General features: G+C 44.6%; 1 protein-coding gene across 5 annotated transcripts in view; it reads right to left on the bottom strand.

The window, feature by feature from the left end:
- Positions 1-14,861, bottom strand: part of AUTS2 (activator of transcription and developmental regulator AUTS2) — a 769,537-nt gene that overhangs the window by 62,204 nt on the left and 692,472 nt on the right. For all 5 annotated transcript variants that reach the window (XM_051636183.1, XM_051636186.1, XM_051636184.1 and 2 more), the window contains one exon: positions 14,148-14,196. In XM_051636183.1, the coding sequence (XP_051492143.1) occupies positions 14,148-14,196 (49 nt within the window). The remainder of the gene's footprint in view (positions 1-14,147; positions 14,197-14,861) is intronic.

The raw sequence follows: 14,861 nt of genomic DNA, 5'->3' as shown, positions 1-14,861 counted from the left end.
GCTCGTGTTGCACAGTTAGCCACAGGGAAGCTAATAAAAACTTGATTTCCAAATGAAAACTGCTGAAGTCTGTTTATCATCTTCTGAAGAATCAGCTCAAAGGCGGACTCATATTCCTTGCCTCCTCTATTTGTTTGCATTTGCAAATTACTATATCCATATATATTTACCAGAATAAATGACACAGACACATTAATTACGAAAGCAAACTTTTACCTACAAATTAGGCTGATCTTTTTCTGCTTTGAAGTTTCCTTAACTGCCTGAAATTTTTTGGCCGCTCCTAGTTTTACCTGCCAGTAGCAGCAGAATCCCAAAACCTTGCAGAAAAATGCTACAGATTCTTTGTCAAAACAACACACGTTCCCTCTTTAACACCTTTTGGAACCACTTTCAATACGTTGTAACGATGCTCCTTCCTCTGCCTCACTGTATCTGCTCACTAGCATTGATGATGCCCAAAAAGCAAGGACCATCAGGAAGTTCCTAGTCCCCTTGCTCCGCTGTGTGGCTGAAAGTCCTGATTTGCGGCTCAGTTGCACACCCAGAAAAGGCAACATGAATGTTAAGGAGACACTCCAAGGAATTCCAGGTTACAGCCCCCCTGCAGGATGCACCCACCCTGTGTTACCCCACACACCAGGCAGGGTTAGTCACACAGGCTGACAGGAGAGCACTGAGGCCCCCAGCGCTGCCCTGCAGGGACACACGGAGCTGCGGGAGCCCCTGGAAATTCGGCCACAGCCAAGAAGACGAGCAAAAACCCCCCGGGTCTGTGCTGCGTGGGAAGGGCAGTGTTCCATGCCTGGTGGCACCACAGGGACATGGGACAAGGTGCCCATGCTGACGGGCTGCCTGGCATAGAGAGGCACCCATCAGACACCCACTGGGTGGAGGGACAGTGACCACAGCAAAGTCCTGTCCTCCTGCAGAATCCCCAGCCTGGGCAGCCCTGGTGCCCAGGTTCCTGCCTCCTCAGGATACACTAAGATGCTCCAAAGAAAGGCAACGTTCATTGCTTTTGTGTAAACTACCAGAGCAATAAAAGCCATCATTAGAGACAATTTCCAGGCTAATCTAATTTTTAAGTATGCACAGTCACTCATAGCAATCAACTTTAAATTAATTACAGTATCAGATTAAAAGGGGAAGATGGATCACTTCCTGGCCCACCCATAAGCCCTCTCAGATGACAGCATGTGCATGATTTATTTTTTTTTTTAATTATTATTTTTAATGCTATTGTTAAGCTTTTGTTCTAAGATACCAGCCATTCACCTGCAGGAAAATGACAGTGAGTTGTCACAGATGCCAAAGGGACCCTCCTTACTGGCTGCAATCACCAGCAGGCCTTTCCCAAGCTGTCACCCTCATGTCTCAGCACTATCTGCTGCTCAAAGATTTGCTCTGACACCAAACAGGAGGAGCCGTGGCTGTTATCACTGAGGGCTCTGTGTCAGTTGCACTGGGCACTGAGTTTGCTTCACCCAATTATTTGTTTGTCATTTAGAGACCTGGGTATTGAGCAGACATTGTCAAGTTATTTTTGGCCCTTGATATGTTGGCAAAACATAATGAAGCCTTTAGGTGAATAACTGTCTTGGCAGCAAGGTGCTAAGATGATGTGCTGTTGAAAGGCAGGGTAGCAATTAGGTTATTTAAATAAGATGAGATGCTGGACAGGGCATGTGAAGACAGAGAAAACCAGCTTAACTATTAACATGCCACCCCACACTTCAAGTTGTCAGCTAACTATTTAAGCAAGGTGCTAATTTACTACAGGCTGGATTGCCAACAAACATACTTTTTTATTAATTCAAAAGATGTACAGACTTGTCCCACATGCATATATTACCCAGCCCTTTCCAGACAAGTGTAACAGCTTGCCAGGTGATTATTATCAACATTTAATTGTATTACAGTGATTCCTACAAGCCTTCGTCATGGGCCTGGTGTGCACAGCGTGTGGGGCTGTGTAAATAGGACAGGAGATGATCTGAAGATCTCTAATACAAGAATAAGAGTTTGCAGATAGATATAGGGAGCAGATAGGGAAGCAAAGATGAAAAATACCTCACTTGAGACTCAAAGAGGAAGGCTTGCACTGTGCCTAAGGTGTTGGAGCAACCTAAAGAGAAGCAGGGTGGGGCACAACTCCTCTCCTACTCTGTGGTTTCACCTGCTGTCTGAAGACTCTTTCAGCAACTTGGACTCACACCCATGATGCTCACAAACACACCTAACATCTTGAAGGGCTGGGCTCTGCAGAGGAACCTCTGAAATCACCATGCTGGTCATCACTACAGACGCTCTAGGATGTGGCTCAGATTTGTCTGACCGGTCAAATTGGGTTTCGTCTACCCGAACTTTTCATCATGTCCTGCCTGCATCACAGGATACACATCTAGCATTTCATAACCTGACAGCATTTGGCAACGAACTTTTGAAGAGGGTCACTGTAAGACTGTACCTTTTTTTGCAACATATTTATGCAGATGCACATACAGGAGAACGCTCTACAAGATGAGCACAGGTAGCTCCACCGTGTTCCGCAGAGATGAGCACTCTCCTTTCTTTTCCCTCCAACTGCCAATTCATAGGCTGCTAATTTGGGCATAATGTATCTAGTGAAACACTGGGAAAACACAAGGACAGGTACAACAGCCAGTTCTTAGGAAGGGGCCTACAGGAAGGTTGGGGAGGTACTTTTGACAAGGGCTTCTAGCAGAAGGATGAGGAGTAATGAATTAAAACTGGAATAGGGGAGATTTAGATCAGATATTGGGAAGAAATTCTTTGCTGTGAGGGTGGTGAGACCCTGGCCCAGGTTGCCCAGGGAAGCTGTGGCTGCCCCATCCCTGGCAGTGTTGAAGGGCAGGTTGGATGGGGCTTGGAGCAACCTGGGCTGGTGGGCGGTGCCCCTGCCCATGGCAGGGGGGTGGGAACTGGATGAGCTTTAGGGTCCCTTCCAACCCAAACCATTTTATGATTCTATGATTACTGACCTTGGGAAGGAGAAAAGCTGCAAGACAATAGAAGTGACCTTTGCAACACAGTAACAAATGAGAGTTTTCTAATTCAATCAATAGGGCCATTTGGTTTTGTTTTAACCTTCTAAATGCTCAAGTATGAGCTGCTGTACCAGAAGATTATGATTTATCTTGGAGCCTGGACCAAACACAGTCAGCAGGGCCCTGTTTGTTCCTGGCAACGGGGCTGGCCTCAGATAACTTCTGACATCTCTCTGGATGTGCAGGCAGCAGCACCAGAAGCAGCACCACAGGCACAGTTCTGTGACTGGTACCAACACGAGTTAATTGGTCTGGCCACACAGAGGCAGCTCCTTGTGTGCTTGGAGGGTTGTTCATCCTTGGCTGCAATGAGACCTGACTGTTCAAATACCAACCAGGCTATAATGAGCTGGTTACTCAAGAGTCTTCAAAACAACTCTGCCCAGAGTGCTCTGCTTTAAACACGCCTGATACAATCACTGGATTTCTCTTGGTGTGGTGAAGGAGGCTAGACATGGTGTTTGGTGGTTGCCAGCACTGTTTGTGAGCATGCCCTCCTGCCCACAGATGTGTGCCTTCAGAGAACTTCAGCCCTACTCTTCCACACTACTCCTTCCAAAATGCTGACAGCATTCTGTTTTTCCATCCATATGGTAACTCTTTCCCAGATCTCAAAGACACCCTCAGCTGTTTAATCATATGGCAACAATCCTCTTTAAATCACCACCCACTTGACTGGGAGTTAGAAACACAGGACTGAACTTCAGGCAATGAACTAAGACCAAGAAGAAGATCAAGATCATTCCCCTTTCTTGATGAAGAGGTAAGGTGAGAGAGCCTTTGAGTTTATGCCATTTCTCCCAGCCAACTAAATAAAACCTCAGGAAGAGCATCAGGGGTATCTAAAGAACAGCTCGGGTACCTCATCCAAGCAGTTCTCCCCCAGAGGTGCCAGAAACTCAACATCCTTATCAGACTTCCCATCTGCCAAAGTCTGCAGCATCTTATTGCCCCCTATAACCAAAGAAACTGAGCATCACCTCAGGTAAGCAATTCCCTAAGGAAAATGCTCTCCCTGTTGCCACCCCAAACTGTTACTCAGGTTTTAGAGCAGATCTACACTTGAGGTTGAGACTGACAGCAGGCACTGTACTCCTGGCACAGCTTTCTCACTGCTTCCCAGAGACAGCAAGTTCTGCCTGGCACTGAAAACCTACCAGTCAGAATTTGATAACCACTTATCACAGCAAAAAAAGCAAGAATGAAAACCAAACAAAAAAAAAAACAACAAGAAATACTACCAGAGGACAGGACAAAGTGGTTCAAAAGGGTCTGCTGTCCCCAGCAGCAATCACACCTGCTGACAGCTGCAGAGGCTACAATTGTACAACCAATCAACCATAAAACCCAGCCAGCAAAAGTAAAAACCAGGGCTTTTGCTCATCTGCTTTTGATTTTTATAATGCTGTTTCTTTTAACAAATGAAGTTTAAGTGCTTATGGGACTAACAACCTAGTAAATGAACTAAGTATTAATTTGTGGCTTTATTACTCAGCAGACCTATTTTCATGAAGCTGTTTTTCCTTAGGACACAGCTTGCTCTGCAGCAGCTGTTTCCTATTACAAGCCACTCAAATTCCTCTGCCTCCAATTTTCAAAAGTGCCCACACTAACTTGAAATATTTGGAAATGAGACCAAATTGCTGCAAGAGCTCAGCAGCACTACACCTCATCCCTCCAATACTAGCAAAAATCATCCCATAAAACACGTGTAGCAGCAAGGCTGCAGGTTCCTCCCCACCTCCCTTGCTGTGGGCTGAGCACTGACCCAGGTGGCCCAAAGCCTCCAGATCCACCTCACCTCTTGTCATAATAAAGTATATTATTTTATGGGCACAAGCTGCAGCACAGGAAGTTCAATTTAAACATATGGAAAAACTTCTTTACCGTGAGGGTATCAGAGCCTTGGGACAGGCTGCCCAGGGAGACTGTGGAGGCTCCTTCTCTGGAGACTTTCCAAACCTGTCTGGATGGTTCCTGTGGGATCTACTGTAGGTGATCCTGCTCTAGGAGGGGGGTTGGACTAGATGATCTTCAGAGGTCCCTTCCAAACCTGACCATTCTGTGACTATGACCCTACAATGTTTTGTGAAAACCCATGTAGGAGCCACCAAGCAGGATGTGAACCCAGCTTGTCCCACCAAGGACTGAGGCAGAAGGCAGCTTGGCCCCTGCTCCCAAGACTGGGTGACCTTCAGACAGCTACAGGTGAGGGGGCAGCAGGGGGCTTGGGGAGCAACTGGCTGTAAACAGGAGGCAGGAATGAGCCAGGCAGCCCTGGTGAGCTCAGGGCAAGCTGTGAGCGTGCCTCAAGCCAGGGTTTCAGGTGCCAGGGGAAATCCTACTGCAGTAAACAAAGGCTCCAGCAGTCTGGTGGGGTTTGAGTCGTGTGCTCTTAGAAATTCTTCTCTGGCCCCACTTTGAACATCCTTTTGTGAGCTGAGGTCTTAAGCTCAAAAATAAAAAGTTGGGGTTTTGTTAGAACAGTATTTTTTTATAAGTGTAGAAGGAAGTCCTGCTCCCAGCTCCTGCCATATGTAAGTCAAGGCCATTAACTGATCTAAAAAGGCACTTAAATCAGTTTATCTGCTCTTCTGTTTGCCACATTTTAAGTATACATTTATGTTGGCTGTGAATGCTGCACAATGCCCCTTTTCAGACACACACTCACTACTTGAAGCATTTCTCAGCATGCTCCTGGCAGCTGTCCTAGTCACAACTACCTTGGAAAATAGGTTATGTTACACTAAATAATTACATGCATTGAATGATACCAGGGCAAGTTGGGCTCACAGGGGGAAGCTGTGCTGATCCTGCCAGTGCCAGAGCTGGGGACGGCCCCTCTGCCTGTACATCTCTGCCCCTCCTCTGCACCAGACCCTTCTCTTGGGCAGCTCAGGCACAAAATCATCCCCCTTTTCTTGCTGCATTTGGGTTTCTGGTGAGAAATCACTCGGCTCACCGAGTCCAACCAAAGCCAGAGCAGCAGTGAGGTGGGGGAAGAGAGTGGGACCTGCTGGGGACAGGGATCGGAGGGCAAAAGGGGCTGGAGACACCCAGTGCAGTGTCCCTGCAGCCACACAGCAGCACTTGGGACAAGAAAAAAAGGCAACGTGAGTGATGCCTGGGTGGCTGAAAGCCTCAGTGGTGTCACAGGATCTACTTCTGTGGCCCTTATCCAGCAAAGCACTTAAGTGAATGCTCGGTGTTAACAAGTTGTGTTTAAAATCAGTCAAGCAATGAAGCACAACCTAGAACTGAAGCCTAAAGGAGGACAAATGGTGAACTAAAGATACCCTTTTAAAACCTTCTGTGCATCGTGAGAAATGGTGACTTGTTGCTTCCTGACAAGACCCTGCCTTTTCTTTTGGACAAACCCCACTGAGCCATGAGGAGGTTAAAAATTCCCCCACTTCAAGTCACAAGGTTTTTGCTACCACCAGAATGAACACGGTAGCTGTCACTTGGAAGCTCGATTTCAGTCTTTCTGCCTACTCAGACAAATGCTATTGCACTTAAGTCACACACTGAAGGGCTTCATGTGTTCAGACTGTGGTTTTATATTTACCAAAAAAAAAAAAAAAAAAAAGCTGAGACTTTGGAAAGCACCAGTGAGATCTGCCTGTGGTTCTGGGCAGCTATTCCAGCACTTTGGAAAAACAATGACTAACTCAAATCACTTCATGGACTTTTGTGGCCAGTCTGCATGATACAATAATATCTTACTTTGTGGGATCATTTCATGTGGAGAAACACTTAAAATACATCGGCGTGGTGATGAAGTCAAAAGGCATTCCTGTTTGGGGGACAGTTGAGAATAGGAAGGAAAAAGTCTCTGCTTTGGTTTTTAAGCAGCTCTGAAAACTTTATTAAAAAAAAAAAGGAAAAAAGAAAAAAAGCACAGTTCCTATAGATGAGATGCAAAACTCCTACTGACATCCAAAATGTCAAGACTGAGCACTGCAGGACATGAGATACTTCAGAGTGCATTTTTTAAATTATTATTAACGGGATTTAAGACAGCCTGAGCAAGGAGTTAAGTGCTGCCAAGTGAGAAAACATTAGATCCTACAGAGAAGGGGACTGTGGAGATGGAGCAGTGGGTTAGTGGCACAGCTGGGTACTTGGGAAGCACAGGCATCCCCACATGTGTGGTGCATGACACACCAAGCACTTTCTGCACAGGTCTGCAATCTCTGGAAGATCTTAAGAGAGAGTCCTGCAATAAACCTTGGATGGAGGGTAGAAAGAAGCCATTTCTTTCTGAAGGTAAAGTGAATTTGTGGCCCATTCCTACTGCGTGTTTTTTCCTTCACAAGCACACAGCCTCCAGCTGCCTGGTGCTGCTGGAGTTCCTCCCCAGGATGGCTGCAGGACCACAGGACTCTTCATGGAAACACTGCATAGCTGGTCCCTGGGCCAGGGCAGCTGGGGCTGTGCTGACACATCCTTGGAGGACCCTTCTGTCCTCTTACAATCTAAGTAAGTTGTTGCAGAGCCCAAGTCAAGCCAACATGATCATTAAACACATGGAGAAATCAAATGAAGGACCCAATTAATGTCATTCAGTGTTATCTAAAGCCACCAATTCACTGCACAAGAGCAGTGGTGTTTACACCTTGGTTTAACTCACAGGTTAAAGCTACTCATGGGAGCAGCTGTGCTAAGGTGACAGCTCTGCTGGGGTAAACCTGATGTAAACAGCCTTCACTTCTCTGCTGAAAATGACATTGCTGTGCTTTCCAATTGAAGTGTATTTGATAAGATAACTAGTGCCTGGCAAAGCACATTTAAGTTATGTAAGGGAAAGAAGAGGAAGGGGAAAATCTTGTATAAACAGCAAAACAATACAGCTTTATCTAATCTCAGCAACTTATTGCTGCTTGTCTGTGTGTGTGTGTTTTACTGACAAAATAAAATAAATTGAATCAGCTCACACATGATAACATGCTCTTTCCTACCTCATACTAATTGCTTGGCTAATTGATGTTTGTTGAACTTTCTCCATTTCATTGAGTGATTAGGTACAAAGCTAACAGTTGACATCTGTAGGTGCTTAACTGGCAGTCTGTAATTACTGTTAATGTTAAATAATTGTTAGTTAATTGGAGTGGTAACTGACTGAATGGAATCCAGATTGTGAAGCAAAAAGAGACCTAGTTAAATAAACATACATTTCCAGAGAAAACAACATTTTATTACAAGGGAGAGACTAACAGCAGGCCAGATATGGGAGGTCTGCAGGATGCTCCATTTAGGAAATCCCATGCCAGACTCCAGCGTGGGCTCTGCTAACTGGAGGCTGGACAAGTCAGGATCTTTGTCATCAAGACACTCCTAGCCCAAGAATTTTTCCACCTTATTTTGAACCAGTTATCACGACTTGTTATCTTACAGCCCAATGCTCCTAAGTCTTTTTTGAGAACATCAAATAGAGTTTAACCTACAAAAAAACCACTCTCTCCAGAATAGATCTAATTATGTGTTATTAAATATTGCTGGCTTGCTCAGTAAGACTGCAAGTTTGACTTTGTTAAAATCAACAGCCTTAAATGAACTCTTAGGGGAATCCAATCACCAGCTGACACCAAAAGGTACCCGATACCAGTCCAACTGGGCAAGGATGCCCAGAACAATGCTTTCAACTCTCTCCCTTCTCTATTTTGGTCAGGAAAAAACAGTGCCTATAGGTGCTTGTACCATGCTGGCTGGTTTTACAGTTTTGTTTTAAATTACTAACTGAAAAAATACCTGAGAGGTCTTGGAAGCCCTGTTTTGTAATATAAGTTTTAGGATTTAAAATCTGAAGGTTTGGAAGAGGCTCTTTGATTTTCACCTGTGCCTCTGGGCACACTGGGGACACCACGTTATCTAGTGACCTTTCATAGCAGCTACAGACCCCCCAGTCACTGGCAACCCCACCTGGCTGCCATGTCCCAGCCAAAAAGCCATTGGCACCTAAAGAAGGAGAGGGCACAGGAAGCATAAGGATGGAGAGGAGTGGTTCATGCCCAGGAGATGCTGCCATAAGGGGATCTTAAGGAACAAATTCCTTGCTCAGACCAAGCCTTCAATGCACAGACATAGCTGCCTTGCTCTTTTGTGTACCAGAACAAAGCACCATTACACAACATAGATCGATTTTTTTTTGTCTGCCCAACTTGGAAGTTAAGAGTGAACTGCTGCACTGCTGCTTCTAATCTAACACACACGTACAAGAAACCTGGCTCCTCAAAACCAGAGGCTTTTTCCAGTGCTCAGTCCCTCACTAATGAGACACTGAACCTTCATGTGGAAAATATTGAAAAACCATTTGAAACCCACAAAACACAGGCAAACCAAGTGATCTAAAATCACCAGGAAAGTTTCCATCAGAAAGGCAAGGAGACACTGTTGTCAGAGTATCACTTTGGGAGGGTGTGCCATTGTAGCAACCACAAAACAAGAAATGTGCAGAACTACTTGTATGATTCAGCAGTCCCTGAGGTTTGCTGGCCAGTGGGTGGGTTTCCTGCAGCACTGGGATTGCTCCAGAGCCTGACCAACAAGCTAGAAAAAAGCACGTCAGCGAGAAGAAGAGGGAGCATGAAGAGCCAACATCTGCAGGCAGCAGCAGCCCAAAAACTTGCAAGCAACACAGAACATGCACCAAATGAGTTAGGATGTTATACAAACCCCTAGAGACCCCTGGAGAGCAGGGTGCCAGCAGCAGTCAGCTCTCTGGCACACCAACCAAGTCCCCGTTGCACACGTGCAAACTATGTAGTAGTGGATCCACTGATATTCACCACAAGATGCTGAGGGGACAGTTCCCTCAGAGCACTTCTTCACAGCCAAGGATCTCCTGTGAATGGGATCTGCAGGGAGGTATTTGCCAACTTTAGCTCCCTACTTGTTTACAGAAACAGATGTTGTAGAGGATCCTCAAGAAATGATTCACCACAGACTAACAAAGGGAGAAATAACAATCCGTCTGTTTTTCTAGGGAAGGGTATTGCTGTGGAACCACCTAAAAAGCCAGGGCCTGATCTGACTGGTATTTCAGCCACCAGTGAGGATGAATAACCCAGACGCCTTGATCTACCTCCAGCTGAGAGAATAAATATTTCCCTGACAGCTGGTGGTGCCATGAAGCAGAAGGATTCATAAAGTTTACATGAACATCCTGTAAACAATTTGAACATAAAAAGCTGTAACAGCCCAATTGTGTTTCTGATCAAAGGCAAACTTCAGCGTACAGCACAAATGAAAACTTCATCACTTTGGCACTCGTTTCTCCCTCCAGGAAAAGCCATTTTCCAAGGGTACATAGGAGGGAGTTAACATAAATGAAATGCACAGTAGTAGTAGCAGCTGCCTGCTCTGCAGCTTCAGATGTGTCTATTTAAATTATTAAGAGATAATGGAATTAAATTATGCTGGAAAAGTCACGTTACAAAAAATCATGAACAAAACCCTGTACTCTGGCCAGGATTAATGGTGCTAAGGTTGAAGTTCTCAGAGGGTAAAGAAAACTGATGTTTCTCCAAAGACACGGGGACTATATAAGCAGGAATCCCAAACTGGAAAGCCTGGAGGGGAACAGACCTGGAGCTGCAGGCAGGTGATGCACTCCTCTTCCAACCCTTGTCCATCTCACTTACTCAGATATGAACAGCTCCTTTTTCAAGCATTACTAAGGGCTCTAGGGTGCTCACCTACCACCTGGATTTCCATGGGAATAATTTCCCTAGGATATTTTAAGCACACCAAGGCAAAGCATCCCTGCCCAAGCAATGGGTGCAGGGCTGATTCACTACCAGAGACAACCTGGTTCAGTGACAGTGATTCATGCCCTGGGGACCAAGCCACATCCCACCTAGATTCCTAGCACAAGCCTGGGGACCTCCAGGAGCAGTGGCAGCACAGAGCAGACATGAAAGCAGCACAGTCCTCTCCAATGCAGCATCTCTCAGCCATGACATGTAACCAGCCCTGAGGGGCTCCAACATACACAGGCTGTCCCCCAAAACTCACAGGACCTTTCCAATTTTAGGGCTGCATCTTCCCATCCAGCTGTAAGGGCAGCTAACTCCCAAAAGAAAACTGAGAGACTTCTCAAGGGGCTTTACCACCTCTTCAAGGGAGGTTTTGGGGGGTGGGAAGGATTAAACTTTGCTCTAAATTTTTAAATTACTAGTGTTTCTGAGAAAGAGACAGTTCCACAGTAACATCCATACTAATCCATCACACCTTGAGCTTGATCTCATAGCCCACCTAAATGCAGAAAGGGGACAAAACATATACACAAGACTTAAAAAGCTTCAGGATATCTACCTGCTTTTTAAATACATTACTTCTCTAATTTCTGCTACCTCAGCTATAAATAAGTCTGCAAAATAAAAGCAGCAAGATGGAAAAAAACGTGTGTGAGAGACACGGGGTAGCTGTGGGACACCTGGGAGGAATGGCTGTGGACACAGGGGGATGTACACTTGTCAGCCTGCCCAGCCCTCCCAGTTTGGTCCATCAGCCAGGAGCTTTGAAGGTTTCATCCTAATGCATCCAATGCAAATCTGACCTTTCCTACAAGTGACTTTTATTGCTTTTGGCAAAAGCAGGCACAGACAACACGGGGGGGGGGGGTGGGGGGTGGGGGTGGTGGTGAGGAACTGGCTTGAAAGCAAACAGACTGAACTGCAGAGGGAGAACTTGAACTTGGAATACATCAAACTGACAGCGCCAGGGCAGTTCTCAGCCAAGCCCAGGGCACAGGCTTAGAGAAGGCAACAGCCTCCCAAGCACCAGGAGAGCCTCTGCACCTGGCTGCAGGCAATTATTGACATTATCTCCAAACAGGGGATCTTTTGGGAGGCTCTTTTCCTGCTATTTAGTAGTTTGAATGCTAATCCCTTTAACAAAACTGTCCCCTATGCTCCTTCCACCCTCCTTCCCCTTAATCTCTTTCTCCCAGGGGTAAAAAAAATAATAATAAAATAAATAAATAAAAGGGAAAAAAGAAAATAAAACACCAGTCAGCCTAGTTTGGCCGCACCTGGATTTGCATTGATTCTTCCCTTGTCATTCATGTTACCAACAGGAATTAGCATATGGCTTTAAGGGGAAACTCAGGAGGAGAAAAGAAAGACGCCATTTTGATGGAAATAAGGGGCAAAGGAATAATCTACCATCAACTAAAAAGCTTATTTGTGTACGGTTTCCCAAGCAAAGCTTCGAAAAACCCATGTTGATTTTAGGCTACACAAAGAAACCCTAATCCTTTCAAGGGAACTAAATCACCAAAGAAAAGTACCTCGGAAGAAAAGGCTCCCTGTCAAGCCTGTATTCACATCCAGATAGATGCCATGAATCAAGCTCATGGTAAGTAAACAAAAATCAGAATGTGGGAAATGTGTCTGATAAAAAAAAAAAAAAACAAAACACAACAACAAACCCAACCAAAAACAACTAAAAAAAAAAAAGAAAGGAAGAGGAGCCTACTCTCCATCAATCACCTCCCGGGGAGGAGAGCCCCTCACCCTGGTTACAGGCCTCCGCCAGGAATGTGGATTCACCACCCAGCTTCTCCCCTTCTCCAGCCCGGAGAAAGGGCTGCTCAAATGGCAAAGCTTTTTACAGCGAATTAGCAAAATAAAGATGCAGTCAGATGTAGTTTGGGGGCCTTGGGTCACTCCAAACACACAACTCTTCCTTTCTCCTTGTCTGGGCCACCTCTTCTCTGCCCATGGAGGGGCCAGAGGGGAAACCTGGAAATGCAATTAATCAGCCAGGACAGACAAGCTTGCCAAGTGAGATAACCTTGTTAGACCACAGAAATAATCCAGACTGTACTTCCAAAGGATGCTAATACATGAAACACAGGAATATGGATCCGTAATGCAATTGAATATAGGCATAATTCAATATGCAGCAAAGGACTTCAGAAGCTACAGCACAGCAACCTGGGGATCCCAGACGTAACAGGGTCACACACACTCCCCAGTTAAACCACTCGTGGAATTAAAAGACACAGAAAAACACCAGAATGACCCAGGGGAATAACAAATCCAAACCAGGTGAGAAGCACACAGGGCAAATAACTGAGCAAATCCACATGTGGTCAAAAAAAGACCTAAATTTCAAACTAATCAAATCCATCTCTTCTAATGCAAACTGACTCAAATGTTCCAAGAAAACAGTAAGATAAAATACGGTGGGTTTGCACCCTTTTACTAAACAGTTACCATATAGTACCGTGGAGAAGCAGGGGTGAAAACCAGATGCATTTTAAAGGCTTTGAATTATACTTGTTGGTGCAACTCATGCCTGGAGCTGCTCTCTCAACCTTTTTTGCAAAAACACCAACTAAACCAAAAGTAAGAATTAAAAAATAAAAAAAGCCCCGAAGCCTATAGAGTCTTTCTAATAACACTGCTTCAGAACAGTGCACAGAAGCTCACTGGCACTGATGTAGGGTAAGTTTTTCCTTAATGTACTGTTATATCATTAGCCACTCTCTCTCTGGATTGCTGTTTGGAAGAAATTAATGGGATACTGAATATTTAAATGTGGCCCTCTATATCATTTATTAACTCTACAGAAAGCACACAGCACAGTAAGCCATGGTTTATGACTATTATCCTGTGAATACTAAATGCTGGCTGGTTATTACTGTCAGCAGTGCAAATTGGCTATTCATAATTCCACGTCTATCATGTAGCTGATGAGTAACAATCAAGTTAAAACATTTTGAAAACTCTTACAGTTATTTAAATGAGCTTAAATTAAAGCCATTTGTAAAATAAACTATTCCCTAATATTGTTATTTAAATTAATCCTGACCTGGCAGGCAATGCATTATTTAAAGCCTTTATTTTATATTGCTTAAGCAAAGCAATTACCAAGCATACAGAACATGTCTGAAACCAAGAGAAACATAAAAAGCACTAACAAGCTGATTGCGACACTTCTGCAAGACAAGTTCCATTTCATCTCCCATTGAAATTGCCATGAAAAGAAACGTGGGGGGGGGGGGGGGGGGGGGGGGGGGAGGGTGGAAATAAATAAATATGTTTGCAATGTGAATTGCAGCCTTACCTTTATTTGTAACAGCGTTGAACAGTTTTTCAGAGCTGGCATCAGATGCCTGAAAGACCAATAAAAAAAAAACAAAAAACAAAAAACAAAAACAACACGTTACATTTCCTACAAGTGATCGATTTCAAAAGGCAAGGCAGTACATTTATACACACACACACAGGCATGTATATTTTAGAGAAGCAAATCAGGTGGCAAAAGCCCCAGAGCCTAAGGCAGCTGCAGGCTGGGAAGCAGATGGCCAGGCGGTGGTGCTGTCTGGCTGTGCTTCCCGCCCTGCAGTGCAGAGCCTGCCTGGAAAGAGGCTACTTAATAAAGAAAGACATTTTTATTTTCCTATTATTATTATTATTTAACGTATTAGCTGCACAGAAACTACATTTTGCCGCTGTAATTATCCAATACATTCTGACGTTGGTTTGGTGAGGCAGAAGAGTGATGACTGGGAAGCAGACAGCCCAAGCCTCAGGAATTTGCAGAGCTGCGGATTTCTTAATTAATTTTTAAAGTATTTTTGGAGACCCGTCCTGTGTCAACCATTTGATTTTTACCATCTTTAAAGCAGTGCTGGTACCTTACGTTAGTAATTCTATAAATTGCTGTTATGTATTCTTTGAAAAAGTATGTTAATATTTAGTATCAGCCTTTATTTCCACCTAAGATTTGCCTTTTGTCAGAATGACTCATTCTTGACACCACGCTCTGTATAAACTA

The sequence above is a fragment of the Apus apus genome, chromosome 18 (assembly GCF_020740795.1).
Source record: "Apus apus isolate bApuApu2 chromosome 18, bApuApu2.pri.cur, whole genome shotgun sequence".
NCBI lineage: Eukaryota > Metazoa > Chordata > Aves > Apodiformes > Apodidae > Apus > Apus apus.
The sequence above is the reverse complement of the archived record's forward strand: the minus strand, read 5'-3'. Positions and strand labels throughout refer to the sequence as shown.